General features: G+C 35.1%; 1 protein-coding gene across 5 annotated transcripts in view; it reads right to left on the bottom strand.

Moving 5' to 3' along the window:
* NAV3 (neuron navigator 3) overlaps nt 1-25,605 on the bottom strand; it is an 862,702-nt gene that overhangs the window by 11,078 nt on the left and 826,019 nt on the right. For all 5 annotated transcript variants that reach the window (XM_053585283.1, XM_053585282.1, XM_053585281.1 and 2 more), the window contains 10 exons: nt 24,381-24,534; nt 22,931-23,105; nt 18,009-18,106; nt 15,029-15,124; nt 14,593-14,761; nt 13,246-13,481; nt 6,716-6,870; nt 5,259-5,330; nt 4,495-4,691; nt 3,473-3,591 (listed from right to left, as the gene is read on the bottom strand). In XM_053585283.1, coding sequence (XP_053441258.1) covers nt 3,473-3,591; nt 4,495-4,691; nt 5,259-5,330; nt 6,716-6,870; nt 13,246-13,481; nt 14,593-14,761; nt 15,029-15,124; nt 18,009-18,106; nt 22,931-23,105; nt 24,381-24,534 — 1,471 coding nt within the window. The remainder of the gene's footprint in view (nt 1-3,472; nt 3,592-4,494; nt 4,692-5,258; nt 5,331-6,715; nt 6,871-13,245; nt 13,482-14,592; nt 14,762-15,028; nt 15,125-18,008; nt 18,107-22,930; nt 23,106-24,380; nt 24,535-25,605) is intronic.

Below are 25,605 nucleotides of genomic sequence, written 5' to 3' on the forward strand. Positions count from 1 at the left end.
CCTCAATCAAAAACAAAAAAGGGGAGATAACAACAGATATCAGAGACATACAAGAAATTATCTCTGACCATTACAAGAAGTTCTACACCCAGAAATTTGACAATGTGGAGGAAATGAACCAATACCTGGAATCACTTCCTCTATCTAGACTTAACCAGAAAGAAACAGATCTCTTGAACAGACAAATATCAAGCACTGAGACTGAAGAAACAATAAAAATCTTCCAACAACGACAAAAAAAAAATCCCTAGATCAGGTGGCTTTACACCAGAATTCTATCAAACTTTCAAAGAAGAGCTTGGATCTATATAGCAGAAACTATCCTAAAATATTGAAAAGGACAGAACCTCCCCTAACATATTTTATAAAGCAAACATCACCCTGATTCCAAAACCAGGAAAGGACCCAACTAAAAAGGAGAGCTATAGACCAATTTCACTAATGAATATTGATGCAAAAATACTCAACAAAATCTTAGCCAATAGATTATAGCTACACATTGAAAAATTATACATCATGATCCAGTAGGCATCATCTCAGGGATGCAAGGCTGATTTAACATATGCAAATACACAATGTAATTCACCATATTATTAGAAGCAAAAACAAAGACCATTTGATCCTCTCAATAGATGCAGAAAAAGCATTTGTCAAAATTTAGCATCCTTTTCTGACAAGAACACTTAAGGATATTGGCAAAGGTGTCACATTCTTAATCTGAGAAGCCATCTACAACAAACCCACAGTTAATATCATTACAAATGGAGTAAAACTGAAATATTTTCCACTTAGAACTGGAACCAAAGATTTTCTCTCTCATTACTACTATTCAACATAGTTCTGGAAGTTCTAGCTAATGAAATCAGGCAAGAGATGGATATAAAGTATATCCAAATGGGGGCAGAGGAGGTCAAACTGTTGCTATTCACCCATGATATGATCTTATATGTATTTAGAGAACCCCAGAGACTCAGCCACAAGACTTCTGGAAGTGATCAAGGAAAAGAGTAACATCTTAGGGTATAAAATCAATGTCCACAAATCTTCAGCCTTTATATACACCAATAATAGCTAAGTTGAGAAACTAATCAAAGACAGTTTCCTTCATAGTAGCTTCAAAGTAAATGGAATACCTGGGAATATACATAACAAAAGAGGTGAAGGACCTCTACACAGACAATTATGAAATCCTAAGGAAAAAAATAGCAGAAGACATTAACAAATGGAAGAACATACCATGATCTTTTCTGGGAAGCAACAACATTATTAAAATGCCCATACTACCGAGAGTAATCTACAGATTCAATGCACTCCCCATTAAAGTACCAACATCTAACTTTGAAGACTTGGAAAAAATGGTTCTTCATGTGTATAGAACCAGAAAGAAATCCAGGCTGAGCTTAGTAATAAAAAGAAAGACAGAGGCATCGCTTTATCAGACTTTAGGTTATATTCCAAGTCCACAGTGATTAAAACAGCATGATATTGGCACAAAAATGGAGATACAGATATGGAACTGAATAGAAAACAAGAGATAAAACCAGTCTCTTATAGCCATCTAAGCTTTGATAAACTGAACAAAAGCATACACTGGAGTAAAGAACCCCTATTCAATAAATGGCACTGGGAGAACTGGATAATTACATGTAAAAAACTGAAAATGGACCCACAAATTTCAACACTTAACTAATATTGACTCAGGATGTCCAAAAGATTTAAATCTAAGATATGAAATGATAAAAATCCTAGAAAAAAGTGTGGGAAAAACTCTTGAGGATGTTGGACTGGGAAAGATTTTATGAAGAAGATTTCAGCAGCAATTGCAACAACAACAAAAATAAACAAATGGGACTTAATTAAACTAAAAAGATTGTGTAAAGCTAAGGATATAACAAAGTAAATAGACAACCGTCAGAATGGGAAAAGATATTTGCACGTTGTGAATCTGACAAAGGCTTGATAACTAGGATCTATAGAAAACTCAAATTAATTAACAAAAACGAGAAAACAATCCATGTATCACCGGGCAAGAGACACAAACAGAACCTTCTCTGAGGAAGACAGATGAATGGCTAACAGACATAACAAACATCGTCCCTAATCAGAGAAATGCAAATCAAAATCACCCTGAGATATCATCTTACCCCAGTGAGAATAGCTCACATGACAAAGTTCCAAAGCTGCAGATGCTGGTGTGGATGTGGAGAGAGGGGAACACTTTTACACTGTTGATGGGATTGCAAACTAATACTAATACAGCCTCTTTGGAAGGAAGTATGGAGAATCCTCAAAGAACTCAAATTAGTCCTCCTATTTCATCAGGCAATCCTACAGCTAGGCATCTCCCCAGAAGAAAAAAAAATCATTGTATTGTAAAGACATTTGCACTAGACTTTATTGCAAGCTCAATTTACAATCACCAAAATGTGGAAACAACCTAAATGTCCACCAACCCAGGAATAAATTAACAAGCTGTGGTATATGTATACCATGGAATACTATTCAGCCATAAAAAATATGGTGACTTTATATCTTTAGTATTAACCTAGATGGAGATGAAACACTGTTTCCTTAGTAAAGTATCACAAAAGTGGAAAACAAAATATCCAATGTACTCAATACTATTATGAAACCAGTAGTTGATCTACTACACGCCCATATAAGAGAAAATTTCGATTCAATTCAAGTAGGTTGGAGGGAGCAGGTGGGAGGGTGGAGAGTGAGGGCGGAAGGAGAAGAGAGGAGGTGAGGGGCTTGTTCTGTTCCCACTTAATGGGGACAACGTAAGGGTATATGGGTGTGAGACACAGCTACAAAAGGGACTCTACCTAATAAATGAAAATATTGTGACCTAGTTGTTTATACCTTCACATTAACTTGAAATAAAAAAAAAAAAAGCAGAATAAAGAAAAGGGCTGGCTGCGGGTCTTCGTGATTTTAGATTTGTGAAAGGAATAGCAGAGATGCTGCTAAACCAACTCGTCATTGAAGAAAAAGACCAACTCAGTCAACCAACTGCCTTAGAATTTAGAGCACTCCTTCAAAAATAATAAAGGATATTGCAAGGACATTAAAGGATTTCAAACAATGAAACACACTAAAAGCAGGGAATCTACTTGGAAAAGCTTCTCGTTGAAAATTAGGTGATCAGCCCATGTAAACATAGAGGTGTCATAAAATGTAGAACTGGGAAAATGACTGGCTACCTAATAAGAATGGTCTATAAAAATGCATAGCAACAAATGTGGCCTTAGATGTGTAGTTGTTAAATAACTGTGCTCTTTCTCTCACATATTTGTTCTCAGGAAAGCAAAAATATTGCATACTAAGTAGTTGCTTTTGAAAGCTTTATTACTCTATATTGTTCATCCCTGCAGCTTTCTATGTAAATACCCAGAAATATGAATTTTTTTCCTTTTAAAAGAATGATTTGTTTTGTTTTTAATATTGTAAAGAAAATCGAGTACTATACCTGAAGACCTTCTCTTACTGCCTCCAAAACATAAGGTACCAAAGAATAGTTCCAGAGATCCATGAACCATACTCGAGAACCTTCAACATCCATGGGGCAAGGAAGGAAAAGTCGGGGCCCTGAGAAGAAAACAAATAACAAGATGTTTTTGAGAAGCATTATTTTAACATTATAGACACATGTAATATTTAGACATCATTTTGGAGGACTTAGTATGCTTCTTGTGAGAGTCTTAGCAAATTATAATGTTGGCCAATTTGATTATTGTTAAAGTAAGTTTCCTGAAGACCCAATCTTCTGTCTTCTCTTTTCTTTTTTATAATAAAATATTAACATAAAAGCATAATATATTAGAGTTAACAGAACTCATAAAGATCATAATACAGTCAACCTAGATTTTATAGCAACAAATCCATGCTTAAATGAATTACCAAATACAAAATATGACATTATTTATAGAACTGGGACTCAGCATGGGACTCTGACTCCACTGTAGAGCTCTTCTTTCTAATGTACATGGTGTCTATAGATAAGTACATTATTATATCCATCACAGTGGCAAAGGGACTTCCATACATACACTTTAGGAAAAAATACAAAATTTGACATATTTATGCCAACTAAAGAGAAATAATTCAATCAGTTTTGTCTTCATGAAAAATACAAAACACCTAAATTATCTATATGTAAAGCATGTAAATTATCTCTAGCATATGTCACAATTTTATTTCATGTGAGCTATTAGCTAAAATTTTTTTATTATAAAAAGTAACTTAAACAGATATAATTTATTTCTAATGGGTATCTGATTTTTAGATATTTATCCATATTTAACTTATTTGATCTCAGTAATATTCTGACTATAAATATAAAGCTTAGTAGAAAAGAAAAAAGTGAATTTAAATCTTTAGGAGTTTGAAAAAACTTTAACCTTGCTTGTTATTTTCTACCATCCAATCTGGTCCTTTTTACCAAGTACTCCCAGTTCCTGAAACATGGCATATTGTCATCTTGAAACTCACCAATGGTAACGTCAGAAGAACTGTGTGTTTCCAAAAAACTGTTGAGATGATGCCACGTCTTGGGAATCCAGTCTATAATCTTGACGAGGTCGTTGTTGCGTACGTTCCTCTCAATTTCCATCTCTATCAGTTTCCTTCGAAGATATCTGCCTAAAAAGCCTTTCACTGGTTCTGTGTGATTTGTGCATAGTACCCACCTACAATAAGAATAATTCAGGAATTTTTATATAAATTAAAATTTAATTAAGTCTACAGTGTTTTTCCAACATAAAGCAATAAAGTTCCTGTTTCACTTGGTGACTATGCTTTAATGATCAAAGGGACTAGAATATCTATTACCATTAGAACTATAATGTAGTTAATTCCACTTTTTGAGCTAAAAAGAAGCTCATGTGCGTCAGAAGTGAGTGGGAGTCTGACTCTGTTGCAGGAAAGTGACAAATCCTGAAATAGGAATTCTCTGCACATTTCTCACACTTAGAAGGAAACTGCTCTACTTTAGCTGGGGACATGGTGAGCTGAAAAAATATCTTCCTTTTCTTTCTTTCTTTCTTTTTTTTTTTAAAGAAACATTTCTGATTACAGGTTGTGGATGACAAAATGTTTGCTTGAGAAAGAATTTCAGAGAAGTGAGAATTTATTTTCACACCTCAAGTCGACCACTGCCAGGATTTGTCAATGTACAAATAGAAAAACTACCACCAAAAACAGACTAGCACAGTGCACACACGTACATACATACACACACTTCAATTTCCCTTTACCTGAAATTGTGATGCAGCTCTAGATTTGGTGATGAAGAAACTCCCTGATTCATTGTTCCAATAATATATGGACTAGGAAATATAAATGGAAAATTTAGATGTATTAGAGATAAAAACAATTCATTAAAATTGTCTTAGAAACAATTCAATGTGGATTATTCCATATTGACACAAGTCTTTAAGGAGGTAATTTTGTAATGGTAATTTTGAGAATGACAAAAATCATTGGAAGGGAAATGAATACTTGGGGTTCTAATTTCAGCTCTGTCACAGAGGTGAGGTATTTTTTCTTTCTGAACTAAAAGAGTAAAGAGTTTAGGTAGTATGCTCACAATGTTCCACATGAACATCTTATAACTCTTAAGCTTATATTAAAATCATTAATTTTCCCATTTTCATTTTTCATAGTTAAGTATTATTAATAACATGAGAAGATTTGTATTCTTTCAATTCTTATTTTATGCTGATACATACCTTTTCAATCTCTAGGAAGGATAATTGGAATATTTGTTACTATTAAAATTAATATCATTTATGTTGATGTTTTTATTTGTCCTTTCTTTAGAGGCCATGCTGCACTAAATCATTAGTGGATTTTCAGATTTTTTATACCATATGTTAACCTTTTGTTTTATTGTCTATAGTTAAAAATCAACTATTAGCAGAATTTATCTATATAGAAATGTTGAATTTAAACTTCGATGTGAACTGAGAATGGAACCAGAGCTCTACAGCCTCCATCTAGTTCCAAATTTTTCTGATTCAAACTATATCATCTCTGATAACTGTCTCCCATACATTCAGAATATATATGAGACCCTTATCAAGGAAGCAGTGTTTCCATAAAAGTGCCTGAGACATAGCTGTTGAATGAATAAACAGATATTAAAGAATACACATGGATTCTTTGGAAATGTGGTATTATATTAATGAGGGTTTCTCAAATCAGTGGCAAACATTATAAGTCTAAAAATAATAACTATATGAGGTAACATATGCTACTTAGCTAGATTGAATCATTCAGTATATTTGCTTTAAAACATCAAAACATCGTTTTCCAGTACGAAGTACATAGGATATTATTTATCAATTTTTTAAAAAAGAAGAGAAATTAAAAAGTAAAATAAGTTTTAAATATTAAAAAATAAAATAGGCTCGGTGTCCATGTTCAGTGGTTAGGGCACGGGCCACATACACCAAGGCAGGTGGGCATTGTGGCAGGTACCTATACTCCCAGCTACTTGGGAGGCTGAAGCAAGAGAACAGCTTAAACCTAAGAGTTTGAGGTTGCTTTGAGCTGTGACGCCACAGCACTCTACCGAGGGTGACAAAGTGAGACTCTGGTACAAAAAAAAATAATAAAAAAATAGATAAATAAAATATATAAAGGCACAAGAAAACAAATTTAACCACCATTTTTTCCATAATTTATTATGCAAAATGTTTGATAAACATACCATTTGTTGTATTTACAATTGAGGAAACCATTGAAGACATCACTCAGAGAGCCCACGTGATGAAGATTATCAAGAATTATTACAACCGGGAGCTCCACACTGTTATTATCTGCGCTGCACTGCTCTGCCAGGTTGGCTAGATACTGCTGCAATTCCTGACAGAAAACAAAGAACAGGGAGACATCAATGATACCTTTATACGAATGGCAGCAATTAATATTTTAGGAATAGCACACTTAGTCTTTCATCCCGTTTCTTTCATTGAAGGTCATTTATCATTCTATTCAGGTAAAATCTTATTCTAGCAGGCATCATATGATATTAAGAGAACAGCATTTTTAAAGAAAAGGGAGAAAAGGGAAGCAAGCTGAGCAGAGCCAGTGCCAAACACCCACAGCAAACCAACATGAGGCACATTGCTTTTCTTGGTGGTTCCCCCTCCCCCCAGAGAAAAGCCAAAATTGGTTTTAGACATAAACTCTTAAGAGAATACATATTGAGATTTTATCCTTAGCTTTTTGTATTTTTATAATAAAAGTAGATTTTAGGAAACCTTAATGTTTCAAGCACAGACTAATTGTGGAATTGTACTTCTTTGTTTCTAATATTTTTAACATGTAATTTCTAACTCTTTTTTGATGGAGTGTATCTGAAACTGCGGCCACAAGACTCTGATAGAAGTGGGTTTATTTATTTACTATCTGCATGCAACTATTGTCATTTTAAATCAAGACAAAATTTGTTACATTTCACTGGGTCATTTAACATTAGCATTGACCATTGAGGTTCTTGGTTCCTGTACAGGTATTATTCCTGCCTACCAGCTTTTAATATAAATATGATAACCAGTTTGCTGATTGACTGTTCTCACAGATGGGTATAATTAGGTTTCTTAGAATTATCCTAATCAGTCAGAGCGTTCCCATAATGTTTGCATATTTACAATGACATTTTCTATTTGTGAATTTTGCTTTGGGTTAAAAACAATTCCATGATCCCAATTTCTGGCAGCCAGGTAAATATGTGAGCTATTCACCTCAATGTAGCCTTTCTCTGTTTTACCACCGAAGAAGTAAAAGAAGGAGATAAAACAATGACCAGGGTTTTAGGCATTTAGTACTATTCAAGTTCAAATGTAAAATTTACTAGAAAACTAAAGTACTACTTGTTTTATAATGATCTAATCACATTCACTAATTCTCGCCTCCATCTGTGAATACAGAAAAATGTGTAAAAAATAGTGAATATTCTGGAAAATTCCATTTACCTTAAAAGAAAAAAAGTAAATTTATATCACTAATCTGGCTATATTAAGTCATTCATTCACTTATAAAATATTCACTATCTATCTACTATGTTCATAGTCTTAGACTAAGCCCTAAGGTGTATAAAAACAAAAAAGCATTATTAGAATAATGCCTACTATTATGAAATTCAAGTAAAGTTAACATTTATTTTTAACTTCACCAAGTACTTTCCTGGATATAGGGATGGGATTTGAGATGATTTTGAATAATGAGCAAATTTTCAACCAACAATTGTGCAGTTGTTCCTTCTTTCAATTCATTTTTTTTCTAGCACTTACTAGGTGCCAGGTACTCTAGCATCAATGATTCAGGGATAAAATATAATTTTTATATTCCAGGAATTTAAGAGTTGACAATCAGAGAAACAGGTCAACAAGTGAATTACAGTGTGGTAAATGAAATGCATAGAACACTCTAGGGAGTTTTAAAACAAGCATATAACACAGCTTTAAGGTTCAGAGAACAACAGGGTATAGCAAAGAAAAGCTATTGAAGTCCAACGAATAAAAAGGGAAAGTTGGAAAATGTGAGCGTATAATGTGTTTCAGGAACAAAGAGTGTTCTATTGTTGCAAGAAGATATGGTATGTACTGGTGGTGGTGGCGCTGGAAGAAAAAAGGAAAAGAACTTGAATCCATGCAGAGTAAGTTAGATGTTTTTATGAAAATAAAAGTAAACCATCAAGATATTTGTGTGCTTTTTTATTTTCAGTAGGGGAGAGTAATTTATTTATTAAAAGAAACAGAAATGTAGAGAAAATCATGATGAATTAGAAATGGAAAAAGCATTTAAGAAGCTTATTACCTTCTTAGAATAGGTTAGGCATATACACATTATAACTATAATTTACAGTTGAAAATACATTATTTCAGAAAGTAGAGATCAAAGATTTCATTTACGGCACATCAATGCTACTTGTTGCTTCTAGGAATGGTTTTATGGCAACAGTATTATTTATTTATTTATTTATTTATTTTTTTTGTGGTTTTTGGCCAGGGCTGGGTTTGAACCCACCACCTCCGGCATATGGGACTGGCGCCCTACTCCTTGAGCCACAGGCGCCGCCAGGCAACAGTATTATTTATTAGTTCTTTATTAAGATTATAGTATTTTGATGCTTAAAAAATGGAAGAAGAGTTTATCAAACAGAAAAAGAATTATAATCAAAGTCAGAAAAATAAAATTATACTATCTATCTAGAAATGAATTAGGGATGTATGTTTTGTAGTAGTAAATGGCAGTAAATAAATTGTAAAGGAAAATTTCCAAACTTGACTGATAAGATCACTGGACTTTTCTTGTTAGTAATAAAAAAAAAATGGAATGTTCTGAGGCTCTGAGTAAAATCGAATTATGACTTGACATGTGATGAGCATATTGAGAAGGAAGAAGAGAAACTAGCCAAGAGAATATTGGAATTATTGAAGCAAAGAGAAACTAAGGGACTGAACAGGGAACATTGTGATATTTTTGACCGAGTGCAGAAACCAGTAAGAAAATACTGAAGGATTTTAAGGTAATGAGATTTTAATTATGAAAGGATATACTGATTTCCATGAGATGAATTGATAAATCCAGGAAAAGAGAAAAAAGAAATTTAAGAGAGACAGTGAATCAAGCAGTTAGAAATTAATCACATAAGTCCAGAGATAAAGGGGGTTATTTGGAGTGCAGGGGGTTGAGGTGAAGATAGTGGAAGAAGAGGGACTTATGATAGTTTTTCAGAATAAACGTTTATTTATTCAGTAAATAGAAACATATCTGTAAGAAAGTTCACAGATTTGGGAGAGTGGTTACGGTTAATAGCATTCGGCAGGAGTCAGCCACACCATCCAACACAAGTGGACGTCATGGGAGTTACCCACAAGCACAGTGGAAAAGAACAGTGTTGGGGAGTATTTCATTTACTGGTAATGAAAGAAGAGCAGTCAGTAAAAGATACTGAGAAGAAACTTACCAGGAGGTAGGGAGGAAACGAGGAGAGAAAGAAAAAATGTGTCAAAAGAATTTTAGAAAGAGGAGATTAATGCCAGCAATATGCTGTAGAAAAGAGAGAGAGAGCAGAAGAACTGAATTTCATAATTAGGAGATCACTGGGTGATTTATGAACAAGCAGAGCCATTAGATTCTAATTGTCCTTCTCTTTCCCAAGTGGAAATATGCATCAGTCAGATATAGAAATAGACCTACATAATTTTTTTTATATAACTTAGGAATTTTACACAGATTCCCTTGAAATACCCTGACCATCTCCATTCTAGCTTGATGGAGATGAAATCTTAGATTGAGGTAGCAATTAAAATATGTGTAAATGTATTATCTTTAAAGGTTTATTATTTCTAGATCTAGTGAGGTAGGGAAAAACAGGAATATCTACCAGGGACACTGACAATGAAATGAGCTCCATACTTTGAAAATATGGACAGAAGCCTGTATACAAAAACAGTGGATCACTCGTCACTCGTCTCTCTGATTCCAACTCTAGACATGTTAAAAATGAATCTGCCAGGTTCAGTTTTCTGATCTTTTGCCACCTAACATTCCAAGTGGCTTCAGCTGGCCACAGTCTTTACTAAGCCATCCCCAGCATTCTGGGCCTCCTATATCAAATGTTTATGTGTACTGCTCTCAATCAAAATACTCCAGCTGGCAGCTTGAGGGAGGGCTTGAAGTGTGGGAAGAGGAACAGAATGTAAAGTGCAGAGGTACTGAAAACATGAAAAGTATTTTTCATTTGATGGGTTTATTTGATCTTGAAAATTGTTTTAGAATCAATAGTGCTTTTGGATTTGTGTCATTAGTGTTATCTATGGCACAGCATGAAATGTCGGTGGTCACCAGCTCCATATTTTCAGGGAAAGGGTTATTATTTTATAGCTCACTAGCATTTTACTTTAGTAAGTCTATACTGTTAACAGCTATCCCTAACTCAATAGCAACTTGTCATCTGCTTTTTATTTTTATTTTTTTGAGATAGATTCTCACTTTGTTGCCCTGGGTAGAAGTACCATGGTGTCACAGCTCACAGCAACCTCAAACTCCTGGGCTCAAGCAATCCCCTTGCCTCTGTCTCCCGAGTAGCTGGAACTACAGGTGCCTGCCATAATACCCAACAATTTTTTTTAGTAGAGACAGGGTCTCACTCTTGCTCAGCTTGGTCTTGAACTCTTGAGCTCAGGAGATCCACACGCCTCAGCCTCCAAACATGCTGGGATTACAGACATGAGTCACTGCGCTCAGCCATCTTCACTAACCCTCACTCCCACCTCCCACGGAAACAGTGTGGCTTCCTTATCAGTTTGGCAAGAAGAGGCCAATTCTCTGACAGTGACTCTGTGTTCAGCACGTTGACAACTTCATATCATCTCACCATAAAGAATTAACACTTTTTAGTTCTATTTTGTGCTTTCTTGAGGGTGAAAGCCACGTGATGTGTCCACTGGTTCATTCCTATTCCTGTTGTCTAGTATCATTAGTTCTGTTCAAATGCTCTTGGCAATGCTTTTTTTTCTCATTATATCGCAATAAAAAATGGAACTAAGCTAATAATGACACAAATGATTTTCCTCTGAAAAAGCAGAAAAGAAGAATGTTGGAGCTATTTAATCAACAAAGTTAAAAATGACATTCACATAACATTAAGAACATTTCTAATTACTAAACTTTTATACCCTAAACGTAAATAATAAGAATACATATACAAATGGATTCTAGGGAGAGATCTACTTAATAGTTAATGCAAATTACCAACTTTTGAGTGTGTCAAGCCACAGTCTAAGGAAGCTCACTTGATTTTAAGTAATGCTCAACTTTATCAAAATGCCTTCGTTTCCTCCAATAAAACTATTTTACATTTGTTTTCTAACTACTTTATTTTTTCCATTAAAGAAGTAACTTGTAAAGAGTTTTCTCATTTCAACAGACACAAAGGATGACTAAGAGACTTCAAAAATCTTTCATGCTTTTGGCTGGAAAAAAAAATGTTTTAAAAGATTTTTATATAAATATATGAGGGGACATAGAAGGAGGCATTAACCTGCAACTGAAAGGAACGCACAGTTGAGTTCAGAGAAGTGTTATATATTCTCCCTCAGATTCCATGTCTCTCTTTAGTTTAAACAACAGTGGCTGGTTCAACCCTAATGTGAATAGAGTTGAGTCCCAAGGAAATGTTCAGAGTCTATGTGCTGTATTTATTTAACTTCAAGCCATCCCATTGAACTATATGCACATTATAGTTCCGGTCGGTATTAAAGAATTAATGAGCTATGCCATAAAGAATTTTTTGTTCATTAAGTTATATGTCTGGTTTATGTCAAGAATCAAATGGGTTTGTGTTGCCTTACGAAGTCATTTTCCTCCTGAGAATTTGAAGAACAAATGTTTCTAAGAGACTGAGTTGATTTAGATGACCCAGCAAGGCTATCTTTTAAAAATGATTATTTGACCTCAAGGTATTAATATAACAGTTGCAGTTTTCCCAAGAAAAACAACTCAGGCTGCATTAATTTAGACTTTAATAAATAAATTACAGGTGAAACTGGTTTAGTGTTAGAAATAAGTTAGCCTTCAAAGATTTAATGTTTCCAACTCTTTGTTTTACTCAGAATGTTGGGAAATACTGATTTTATAGCCTATTTAATAAGTGTGAGTGTTCAGGCTGATAGCTATGACAATTAGACTGTCCTTGGTGATGAAATTAAATATCATTCCTTAAGGTTCCTAAACAGAAATCCTAAGGAAATGTAACACAAACAAGTTGGTGTTCCCAGAATTTCTTCCTGGACTACTCTAATTATTCCCAAATCCCCCTCGCTGCAATGCCCAGGTTAAGACCTGAACCAAACATTGCCCTTTCATCAAGTTCCGATTCCTCCAGGAAAATCTGTGATTTCCTCTTGCTTCCATAGTACTGCACACAGACCTCTTTCTACTCGAAAACTTCCTAAATGGATGTCTAGGAGAAACCAGTCAACAGGGCCTCTATCATTTTATTCTATATATTCCCAGGCCCGTGGAGCACCTAATAACTGACCGTTATTGAAAATGGTAATTTGGTTCAAATTCAGGAAACAGTTTCATCATCTGCCACGTTACAGTTTTAGTCAAAGAGAAATATTTTTTCCATGTGCAACATAGAAGTCTTGTACAATCTTAAAATGTGACTGTGTGAAGACACTTATGGATAAATAAGAGCTGTTTTCTTCAGGTTCTGTGACTTACCTTACTTGACTTGTGGTCCACATTAAAAGTGGCAATTGCATCCTCTGTTGTTTTCCTCCCAGATTTGGTTATTACATATTCAGCAAGTTTGTTTGCTAAATAGGTCTTTCCAGTACCACTTGGTCCCGAGAGTATAATTCTGTGATGCTCCATCAACAAATTAAAGTACCTTTGGGTAATTGGTTTAGGAATCAGCGTATCAAAAACAAAACTGTCCAAACTGTTTTCTTCTACCCCTGAAGGAAGAAACAAAGGGAACACGTGCCTTAGTGTTCTACATAAGCAGGAATTTAAGAGAGTTTTGTTAGACATAGGAATGCAGCCTTTGCAAACTAATCTCCTAGATACTGAGCATGTACTGCCACTTTAAGAAAGAAATCCTATCAGTAATAAGGCAGAAAACATATCGCTATATAGCCACACAAAAGCAAGCTCTTTCCTTTTGTTCAGGCTTTCGTCCCCAGTTTACTTCATGTTTTTCACTTATGTTTCCAGAATGAAATGAAAGCATTATAAACGCTACTGTGAAATCTTCCTTACCTTTGAAGGTCAAGTTCGTTAAGGATAAGTGTGAGGATTACACACATGTGTATATTCATGGGCCTGCAGGTTCTTCACTTTTGCTATTCTTTCCCCCGCTCTCTTTCCCTCTACCTCTCCTGACACAGTCCAGCTACACAACCACGTAAGCTTTTGAAGAATACAAATTGTGATCTTTGGCAAGGAATTAAGAAGGAAGCAACAGTATCCCCTTCTACTAACCCAATTGCTTTAATAATAAAATCAAATATTGACAAATATGTCCGTTAACTCACAGTTTATATAGACATATTCTGATTCTTTAACAAAAACAAACAGAATAACGGAGACAACTATACTTCAGATATTACATTAGCCTATTAATTAATCACATCATTGAAAACAAAGCTTTTCTTATCCCTGGTCCTTAACTATTCTGTTTCTAGTGAGTACTTATTTGGTACACATATTTTAAAACGAAAGATATAATAACTAACGTACTACTTCTTTTAATCCTCCTGCAATGCAAGAAATTTAAAATTCCCCAAGTTATATTTATTGTGTGAGTCTTGGTGAATCTTCAAAATTGTTTTCCAAGTTTCACATCTCAGAACTCAAGGGATTTAATTTCCTTGGATCTTCATGGTCCAAGTAGAGTTGCAATATGTTAAAAAACCAACATAGCTCATTTCATTTCTAAACTATCAAAGTGGTTAACATGGTTTTCAAACAGCAAAATTGAAGGGAAACTGCAAAAAAAAAAAAAAAGGGTGGGGGAGAGAAGGTGAAAAATTGCAGTTATGCTTTTATTTTTATTTTTATTTTTACCTTTCAAGTTCACAGTGATGATGTTATTATCTCCAACAAGGTATCCACAAGGCAGCAGTTCAGGCACTTCTAGGTTATGGGATCTAATCAAGTCTCCTATACAGTAGCTGGAAATGCAGTCAGAGCTCAGACCAAGGCTAGTGGATGTATCAATTCGGAATACATATTCCTAAAATGGTGCACACAAAAAAGGACTCAGAATAGAGGTTGAACTCATCTCTAACAAATACAAAACTCATGGGGTTACAAAGATAGTTGTTGAGATTTTAGAACTGTTCAACGTAAGAACTGTCAATATCAAACACCACAGAAGGAGAAAGCTTTCCTTATTAGACATTTGAGGAGAGGAAAAGCAAATGTGTCTACACTATTGAAGAAAAACAGCTCAAAAGAAATACATTGGAAAATTAATATCCAGATATCTTGTACAACTTACCTTAAAGAGACGCCTAATTACACCATCTAAGACATCCCACTTGGTTTTTCCACTAACACCAATGGATCCGATCAGATATGCTTGGGACTTCTGATCCTAAATAAGAACAAAATAAAGAAAAATAAAATCAAGCTGTGCACTTTATTTAATTTGCACATTTTACATTAAAATCTATTAATAATTTTGGTGATTGAAACCAAACATTTACTAAGCCTATGAGTTTTATAGCAACAAAAACAAATGGTAAATTACAGAAAATAAAACACATCTCAACAAATCAACCAACAACAACAAATAAGGTTAATAGTGATAGCAACAATAAGAGGAAAGATGATATGAAGCTGTGTGTCAAGGAAAACTGGATCATGACTAGTTCCGTAGAAAAGAAAAAGGGACATTATTGCAGTGTGTGTGGGGGTGGGGGGGTGGGGGGGGCGCATATGGGAAGAGAAGCTGCGTGGTTGGAAGGTACTAATGAGAGAGAGAGACTAGAATTGTATCACAGGTTCCCAGAACTTCATCTTACCATCTCATGTTCCCATCTCGTGTTCTTAACACTGATAACTCAGTTTTTTAAATGAATTCATTTTAATCTAAAATCCAATTTAGTTTTGAGAAGCAAGTTTTTCATGAGAATATGGCATTCACATATTTACAAAGCAGGTCCCATTTGGAATTAACAGAAAATTCACTATTTAAAAGAAATTGCCAGAGAAACCTACAGGACTCATTTTATCAAGAAAATAACTATTTTACAACACAAATAACAGTCTCAAATCTCTCTCTTTTTGCAGGATGAGATTTTTGAGCAATTTCTGTATATATTAGAAAAGTAAACAATCCAGGATTGGTAGTCTAACTGGAGACCTTTTTATGATGACTGGAAAAGGTTACATGAAATATTGATTATGATACTAGTGGATATGTAGTTGATCTTCTACAATCCTGGCTCTAATTACTAAGTATGGGACCCTTAAGGGGAAGTAGAAAGATCATGCAGTCAAGTGTTGGAAGATGTGAATTCTATACACCACCTAACAGTTAATTAAAAAATGTGACCTTCGTAAATCACTCATATGGCTTATCATGTCAATTTCTTTACCTGTAATATTTAGCCCTTATTTAAGGGTATGATTATCACCATCATTGAGGTATAATCTGAGTTTGAAGCCAATGCTTGTCCAGAATAAGTTAGAGATATTAACAGCTGGTGATTACGATGATTTCTTTTTACTAATGAATATTGTGCCCATTCAGCCCTCTGAACCTGTCCAAATTCTTACGTTGAAGCCCTAACCGCTAATACAATAATATTTGGAGAAGGGGCCTTTGGGAGACAGAGTCAGATTAGATCTTGAGGGTAGGGATTTTGTGATGGGATTAGTGGCCAAAGCATGGCCTCTCTCTCTTCCCATCCATAGACACTAAGGTGAGGTTGAGTGAAGAGGGGCAAGCAATCTACCCACTCAGGGATGCAACCCTTATTTGGCTGGGACGCTTACACCTGCAATCCTAGCCCTCTGGGAGGCCAAGGTAGGAGGATCACTTGAGCTCAGGAGCTCAAGGCCCAGCCTGAGTGAGAATGAGAACCCAGCCTGAGTGAGAGTGAGAACCCATCTCTACTAAAAACAGAAAAATTAGCCTGGTGTTGTGGTAGGCACCTGCAGTCCTAGCTACGCAGAAGGCTGAGGCAGAAGGATCATGTGAACCTGGGCTTTTGAAGTTTCTGTGAGCTAAGGCTGATGGTAAGGCACTCTAGCCTGGGTAACAGAGTGAGACTCTGTCTCAAAAACAAACAAACAGACAAAAAGAAAACAAAGAAAAGCAGATATGGCCCTCACCAGAGACCAAACTGCCTGGCACCTTGATCTTGGACTTGTAAGCCTCCAGAAGCCTCTGTTGCTTAAGCCACCCAATCTATGTTATTTTGTTATGGAAGCCCAAGCAGACTGAGACAGCTACTTCATTGGAAGCTTTTTATAAAAAAAGTTCCAGGATGCCATCTTTTAGAATTATTCTGAAAAGAAAAACTTGTATTCTAGTGTGTTTATAATGCAGTCAAAATGGACACTTAACACAATGCTTTATAAGGAGCTGCTTTTAAATTAGAGTCATTTTTGACTTCACTGAGACTATTACAATCTCTCACATAAAGAGCCACTTGGGAAAAACAGGCACAAATCTGCAGCTCAAGGAGAAAGTTTATGACATTGAAATCCTTTGGAACATTGACTCAATGTAAAGATTCACAAATCCATCTCACTTTTCAAACTGAAGTACTGCAATTATTTTCAAATCTAAAGGAAATGTTGTGCATGTTCATAGAAGAAAATAGTTAGCTACAAATTCATATGCTTGGCCACTGAAGTAAAAATACAACTTACTTTTTTTATTTGTTGTAAGAATGGATTAGAGCCAGAATGACATTGCCAATTTGAAGGCAATATTTGATGGCAAAAAATTTAAAAACTTGCCTGATCAGTGAGGACCTTGCTCAAAAATGATAGACAAGTAGCATCAATGAAATTTTTCTGGAGTTTAAGAGTACATGTGTCTTTCTGTTGTCTAGAATATTCATTTCGCTCATAATCTCTTTGTACAAAGACCACATTCATATCTTAGTGACCAGTTACTACACATCGTTAACATTATCTATTATCTACAAATGACACTCCAAATAAATATTAGGCAAGATAGTTATATCAAAGAATGTAACTTTTTTTTAAAGTTTAGAAATGAGAGAGGGCTGACAATACTTCTTCCAGTGATTGAATGTAGGGACATATAAGACACGGTTCTACCAACATGACGATGTCACTTTGTAGTATCTATTACTTCATGCTCTTATAACATGTAAAGCTAATGCCAGGGCAAATGCATCTGATAGAATAGTTAATAGAACAAATATTCAGATATAAAATACATATGACTCCGTAATTATCACCATTTAGTTATAAAGAAGTTAGGATTAAAGAAATACCTTTGCTCGACCATAGCCCTTGCTTATGGAGACGATAATTTTCACACTGCGGCCGTCTTTATGTCCAGTTGCATCACCAGCATCATCCAGCAAAATATCTAACCAATTTTAAAAGACAGACACACACAATAGAGGAACATTAGCTCAGATCTGTTTACTGTCATTGTTTTCTCCTTCATAGTTTTATATCTTTCAGTGGGATCTGCTTCCCATTCTAGCCTAACTAGTGTGAAAACCTTGGCTTTCAAGAAAATGAATTACTGTCTTGGCCAAAATTTCAATCTAAGAATATATTCTTCCTTCCAAAGATCTTCACCCAAGTGGTGCGCCATTGCCTTTAGATAAGGAAATAAGGGGTTTCTTTTTCTATTATACATAGGTCTGAGTAATACCTGAGTCACCATCATAACCATGACAAACTGAAAAGCAATCAGATTTTTCTATCCAATCTAAAATATCCAAGCTCAACACCCATGTAATTTATAAATGTAAAGGTGCTGAGATTGACTGTCAACTAAAATTATTTTCAAGCATTTGACACATAGACAGCTGTTTTACTGCTTGTCTTATGTCTATAATTATCGAATTTCAACCATGGCATTATACTTTCCTGCAGAAGTATATTAATGATCACTCTTCTGTACACTTTATGCTAATAGTTTCAAAACCAAAATAGTATTTCTAGTAATCTGCTAAGAGTTACTGTGGTATGATAAAACAACCTAATCTTTAAAATACCAACCCATAAATGTGACTAAAAATTAATTTTCAAAATACAGTATACCAGATTAATGTATAATTTGGAGAATTGTTAATTATTAAGGAAAACTATCCCCCACATATATTTTCTTTCAACAATGATGTTATTATAGAGTCGTGTGTACTGTGAAGATAGGGTTCTGTAAAGAAAGAAATCTCAGTTATATGACAAAAAGCACATGTGCCTGATAACTAGAGGACTCTGACTATTTTATAGAGGCAAGGGCCAGAACTGTGATATCATTAGAAACAACAATCTAAAAAGATGACTTCTGAAAAATGAAATGGTTTCTATTCATTAAGAATGTGTAAGTTTGCAAAGTAAACAGTAAAAGAATTCTTTAAGACCATAACAAATAAAAAAAACAACTTTTAGAGCTTGATGAATATGGAATTTTTTGCTGGAAGTTTCTGAGGCATAAAAGATAATCTCTTGTATCGAAGTTAAGTTATTTTCCCACATTAAAATTCTCATGGTCTTTCACTTTCTCACTTATCCTATTCAAAAATAAAAGATGTCATTTATTATTAAAATGACCTAAATGTCATTTTAATTCTCTTGCTCCTTTCTCAACAGTTGAGAGTAGTTTACCGTGGGCTGTAAATTTTTTGCAGTTCATAATCAAATTACAGTAGAACCTCCATAGTTGACCACTTCCCTACATTGGTCTCCCCCTTAAGTTGACCTCATTTGCATAGACCGACACGCTCCACATGTACCTATCAGTACAGCAGGCCTAGTTCCTTATGTTAACAACCTCCATATGTTCACCAGTTTGTTACAGTCCCTAGGGTGGTCAACTTACAGAGGTTCTACTCTACTTCTTTAGTACTTTGCTTACTTCCTCATAAAAGTCTGTAAGTATTCAACAAATGTTCATTAAACATAAACGATATCAGAAACTCCTGGGCATCGAGCATGGATACCAAGGTGAGAAGGAAAATGAATTACCTACTTTCTTGGAATATACACTCTCTACAAGGTAATTTCAGCATGTTTCATGGGTTCCTCTGATACAAACAGGTCAGTGGACTACAGAGGAGCTGAAGGGAGCCGGCTCTAGAGAGACTGGTCATCCCAGAAGCCTTCCTGGAGGAGGTGTGTTTGGAGATAAGATCAGAAGGCCAAGAACTGACAAGCATGTGAAAAGGATGGAAAGGGGTTTAGTGAAGAAGAACAAGTACAAAGGCCATGATACAGGAGCTGAGTATGTTCAAGGTGGTAGATGCCCTGGGTAGCAGAAGTGTAAAGACAAGGGGAGAGTGAGGAGTGGTAGGAAATGATGTGGAAGTGGGTGAAGACCAAACCACGCACGGCCTCGTAGGTGTGGAATGGGGTTTATTCTGACTGCTGACTCAAACATCTGCTCAAGGTTTCCTAGGAACATGCTATTCACTCCATGTTATACTCTCAAGATCTATGTTTAAAATACAAAATTTATCCTGGTAATATTAGAATAAATATGAAAAATGAGTAACTGCCTATTCTTGACTTTTGTTGCTAATTAAAGCAAAATTATATAATAATGAAAACATCACATGTACCCTATAAATAGATACAACTATGATGTACCTGTAATAATTAAAAATAGAAGGGCACAGGATTCATGCAGACCTGGGTTCAAATCTTAGTTATGCTACTTACTGGTTGCATCATCTTGAAAAAATTATTATAGTCACTTTCTTAAGCCTTGGTTTCCTTATCTCTAAAATTGGCTTTAAACAGTATCTACTTTATAGGACTCTTGAGAACATAAGAAATAATGCTTTTAAAACACAGCATCCTCTGTGTTTAGTGAGTTTTACTGTTGTAACCACTAGCTTTTGATATTTATCGAGATTATTTCTGTTGATAGTGGGAGGATCAGATCATGACTAACTCTGGGTCTCTCCTGCTCACGGTGTGTTGGTAGGATAAGAAATGACTTCAGGGACAAACAACAAGTTTGAGGTGAGCGTCCTCTGTGGGTCTGTTATGGCCTCTGACATCACTTGCAAGGGAGAATAAAAAGATTTGCTCTTCTATTTACAATCAAGTAAAACTCTGGAAAAAACCCAGAGACTTCTCAAACTATATTTACTGTGTTCAGGGAACCATGCAGTTAATATTTTAGAAACTGAACATTTGTCAACTATTCTTTCTCCTGATCCCTTTTTCTTTTTAATTAAAACTGTTAAAAAGCCCCTGCACGGAAGCATTTTTGATTTCTAACTTTTGAACCCACTAACAAAAGTGAAGGGAGTAAAAATGATATTCTAGTTTTGTGATTTCATTTTTTTTTTGTTTATTCAGACATATCACTATAGAAAAATAAGAAAATAAATCACAAGTAAAAATAATTATGAAACAGGTCATTAAAAGGGGTATTAAAAAAAAAATCTTTAAAATTGGCCTCCTACCAAAAGGTGTCCCACATTTTCAATCACGGTCATCGGTATGTTAAATCTGATAAACACAGAAAATGTAAATTTGATTTATTTGATTTTATATTTTTTATGAGTTCTAACCTAGACATTAATTTTAGTTTTATTTTTATATGTTTGATCTTTCTAAGCTTCTACTTAGGCCTCTTTTAAATCTTATCATATTTCCATAGAGTAAAACCAAATGGAAATCCTGATGTTTATTTATGTCCTCTAAGGGCCCAGCCCTTGACTTTCCCTAGGAGTTGAGCATGGGGACACAGAAAACCGTCAGATAAACGTGGACCCCAGTGTACTTGCCTGGAGGGGTCACCAACAACAAGCCAACAAAAAGGATATTGCTCAAGACATAAGCTCTCAGATTCCACACATTTTTTCCCTTTTTAAAGAATCCTTTGAAGGGTATGGATAATAGTACTTTATGTACAATTCACACATTCAAGTTCCTATTTCTTTCCACATTCTTATTTGATCCAATGATCTATCAGTTCATTGAATCTCTCCATTCTGAAATCTGTTTCTTCTGGACTACAAATATGAGTTTTACTCAATGCTTAAATTTATTTCCTACCTCCATACCTCACCAAAAGTTTACAAATGTTTTTTGAATTACAGGAAGTTCCCAGTTATCTTTTAGATATGCCAGGTGGCCATACATTTTGTGTGCAATTTAAAATGGTGTGCAATGGAAGACTGAACATGCACTTCATGGCCACGTTAGTATAAGATGAAGGCCAGTTTATGTTTGGGCCATTTATGAAGGGAAGCTATAGAAGATTTTTAAAAATTCTGACTTTTTAGAAATGAGATGTGATTCATTGGAAATATAATCAATATTGCCATGCTCTACCCACTATATCTTAATGTAATTTAAGGAAAACATGAGGTGTCTCAGTTCTACAATGGAATCTAATGTTACCCAGGAAAATGTACATTATTGGTTTCCAAGCGTCATCTGGTGGTTCTATTTTGCCATTACCACAGATTCTCACACAAATATTCCCTAACTCAATTCTGTATCCTTAAAATAATTCAATGCCACAGGAGCACTTATACTTTGTAATTGAATGCTTCATCAGAAATTAAGATGATACTATATCACACAAGTCTACTTGCAATCTAATCAAAGCTGTACCCTTGTTCCATTATTAGTGCTGTCGAATACATTAACAAAATCTGGCATGTTCTTTTTTTTTTTTTTTTTATTTTGGGCTGGGTTGGAACCCACCAGCCTCAGTATGTGTATGTGGCTGGCACCGTAACCACTGTGCTACAGGCGCCGAGCCAGCATGCTCTTATTGTTTGTTGAAAATTTAATAGAGCTGAAGAGTCGGGGCTGGGGACGGTAAGAAGGATTATGTTCTCTCTAGGCAACATCATGTAGGCTCATGCAGTCAAATTTAGACATAGGTCCCAATAAATTTGGAAGTAGGTTTGTGCATTTAAACTTGCATGGGGTTATTTTACATCCACTCTTCATCTTCACAGTAGGACTTCATAGAAAGTACTTCCCAAGCATAAGTAATTTTTTTTAAATATTAGGAAAATCATCTATGATTTACCTTTTTACAGAGAATGTGCTTTGAAAACTACAACTAAGTAGAATTAATTTGTAGGATAAAAATAGGACTATTTCTGAGAATGAGAGGTTAACATTTTTAAGATGGTGCAAGGTTCTCCAAATTCCAAGCTTCTCTCTGCCCCTGTTAGGTCCCAGCCAGGCTTGTGCAATCAATTACCTGAGGTAACAGCCTCTGTGATGTTCAGATTGTTTAGGGAAAGTCCTAATGACTGTCTTGAAGAGGAAGAGGAGGCAGTGCTTGAGGATTCAGAAGGTGGCCGAGCCGGTTTAGCTGTGTTCCCAGTTTCTGCCTTCAACCGGTCATTTTCTGCTTTCAGTATTTCAATTTCATTCTGTTACGAAGATGTAAAACATGAAAATAAAATGAGCCAGTTTCACTGAGAAAATGGCATCAAGTCTTTTATCAGAGTTAATTATTTGTTAAATAAAATATATGCTGATATGTTAAACAAGTAAATTATGGAACTGGATTTCCTTCCAAAAAAAGCAAAGTTAACCTTTTTTTCCATCTTCCACATACACACATGCCTATATTCACAAATATAGGCACACAAACCAATAAAAGTTTTATAATTACTTTTTGAAGATATCATATTTTTGAAAAGTTTTCCAATACTTTGTCTCATTTGAATTAAGTATAATATAATTAATTCATGATACTTCTCATTTTAAAAGGGATAGTAACATTTCACAGGCAAATAACATTTGTAATGCTATTATGAATTCACGGAGAGTTGAAAACAGAGTATAACAAAAAATAATATTAAAAGGTGATTTAAAAATATTAAATTTTGGGGTGGCGCCTGTGACTTAAGGAGTAGGACGCCGGTCCCATATGCCAGAGGTGGCAGGTTCAAACCCAGCCCCGGCCAAAAACCAAAAAAAAAAAAAATACTAAATTTTGGCTGACATCTGAAAAGTTTTTGTTCCTTCAAAATGCGGCACTAAGCTCATAAAAACAAAAGCAATTTGATGGAGCTATACAGTAGCAGAGGACTCTGCTCAGCAATGAGCATTTCTCACTTCAGTCATCTGTGGCACCAAGAGATGGCTGGTTTGCAATAATGAAATGAAAACTTAGTCTGGGTACACTCTGGTTCTGAATTCAGCCCTGGTATTTCAAAAAGAACACCAAAGCTTTACTTTCCCATATGGCATTCTAAATCACTTTTATTTTCTTATTCAGAAAGCTTGTGTTGAATTTCTACAGTTTCCTCATTACTTTTTCGATAGAAAACAGATGAAGGTATTTGAAAGGCAGATTTCAAAAAAATGGGCAAAAAGCCAGCGTAAAGGTCAATCATGAAAAAGTCGAAAAGAATTGTACTAGTTTCTAAAACACCATTCCTACCTGCATCTAATCACTAGGACAAGTGACTTGAATGATTGTTGAGTACAACTGGCTGGACTGCACCCCATTTCCAAATCTGGTTTTGACAAAATTCTCCATTTATTTAACATTAAGAAATGAGCTGCAAAGATTGAATACAAAGAGTATACCTCCACGTTGTGTTTAGTTTAAAAGTGGAATTTGTTCTAGAACATCAAGAGATGATACAGCATTTCTGCTTCTCCATTTTGTTCCTTCAAAGTACTTCAGTACCGACCTGCATCCGGTTCATGGCTTCCCGGATCTGATCAAGATGATGAGCAGAGCTGAGGGCCTCCAGCCGAATATCCGTTAATTTTAATTCTTTTTCTCTGAGCTCGCTCTTTAGCTGCAGAATTATCTCTGCCTCAGCCTCTGTGCATTCACAGATCCTGAAGAAGGAAACAAACACGAATTCAGTGGGCTGGAGAAGCCAGAGGATTAGAAAAAGCAATGCCTCTTTTCCAGGCTGAATTGCAATATTATCCAGCAAGTACAGAAATGATTTGTTGCTAGCAAAACCTGGAGAAAAGCAGAAAGAGTTTTACAAACAGTAATGCATTCATAGGTTCAAAATTGAAAATAACTGTCTTTTTCTTTTAATCTTTTCCCACATTCTGAAGTTGACCATCTGCTATTTCTGAATATAAACTAATCCTAAAAATTTCCTTGTTAGTGATACTTATGGGGCAGAAAATTTCTTGTATCACTACATTTCATTCCAACATTTTTCAAGGGATTTAAATCTCCATTTGCAACATGTGAATACTCTTTTTTTTAAAGCAAAGTTATTAATCCTTAAATTGTTTTTTTTTTTTGAAAACTGTGCAAAAAATTACCTTATTTGCCACAAAACTGTCTTCAAGTTATCATGAAAATCCAACATAAATATTGTAGAAAATAAATCTGAGAGTTTTGAATGTTTAAGTCTTGGGTAAGTGTTGTTGAATCTTCCTGGTCAGCTCAGCTGGTTGAGCAGATCACAGCTAATTAAGCTAAATCCTAAGTTTAGCTCATACTAGCAGGCTAGGTGGGGGGTGTTGGAAGGTTATCTATATTATACCCTTGTTGTTTTTTGGACAACTTTGTAGGAAATCCATCAAAAGGATGTGTTTGTTCTTAACTAATATATTTTCTTTTTAAAATTTGAGGACCGGTTGCTGGGAACAAAATGACAGTGGTTATGTTCTTACTTTCTACACAGTGATGAGATTATGTAGTGACAGCTTGGTGGCTCTGTTCTGTATGAGAAATGTTATTCATGATCATGAGCATTCAAGGAAACCTGATTTAAATAGGTATAAAACAAAGAGAATCATCTCATCAGCCTGTTTCTACATTCCAAAGGTGTTCTTTCTTGTACACTAGTCCCCTCTTAGCCACAGTTTTGGTTTCTGGCGCTTCAGTTATCTGCAGTAATTCATGGTCTGAAAATAGGACAGTATTTTGAGGGAAGCCACCTT

The sequence above is a fragment of the Nycticebus coucang genome, chromosome 3 (assembly GCF_027406575.1).
Source record: "Nycticebus coucang isolate mNycCou1 chromosome 3, mNycCou1.pri, whole genome shotgun sequence".
In the NCBI taxonomy this organism is placed as follows: domain Eukaryota; kingdom Metazoa; phylum Chordata; class Mammalia; order Primates; family Lorisidae; genus Nycticebus; species Nycticebus coucang.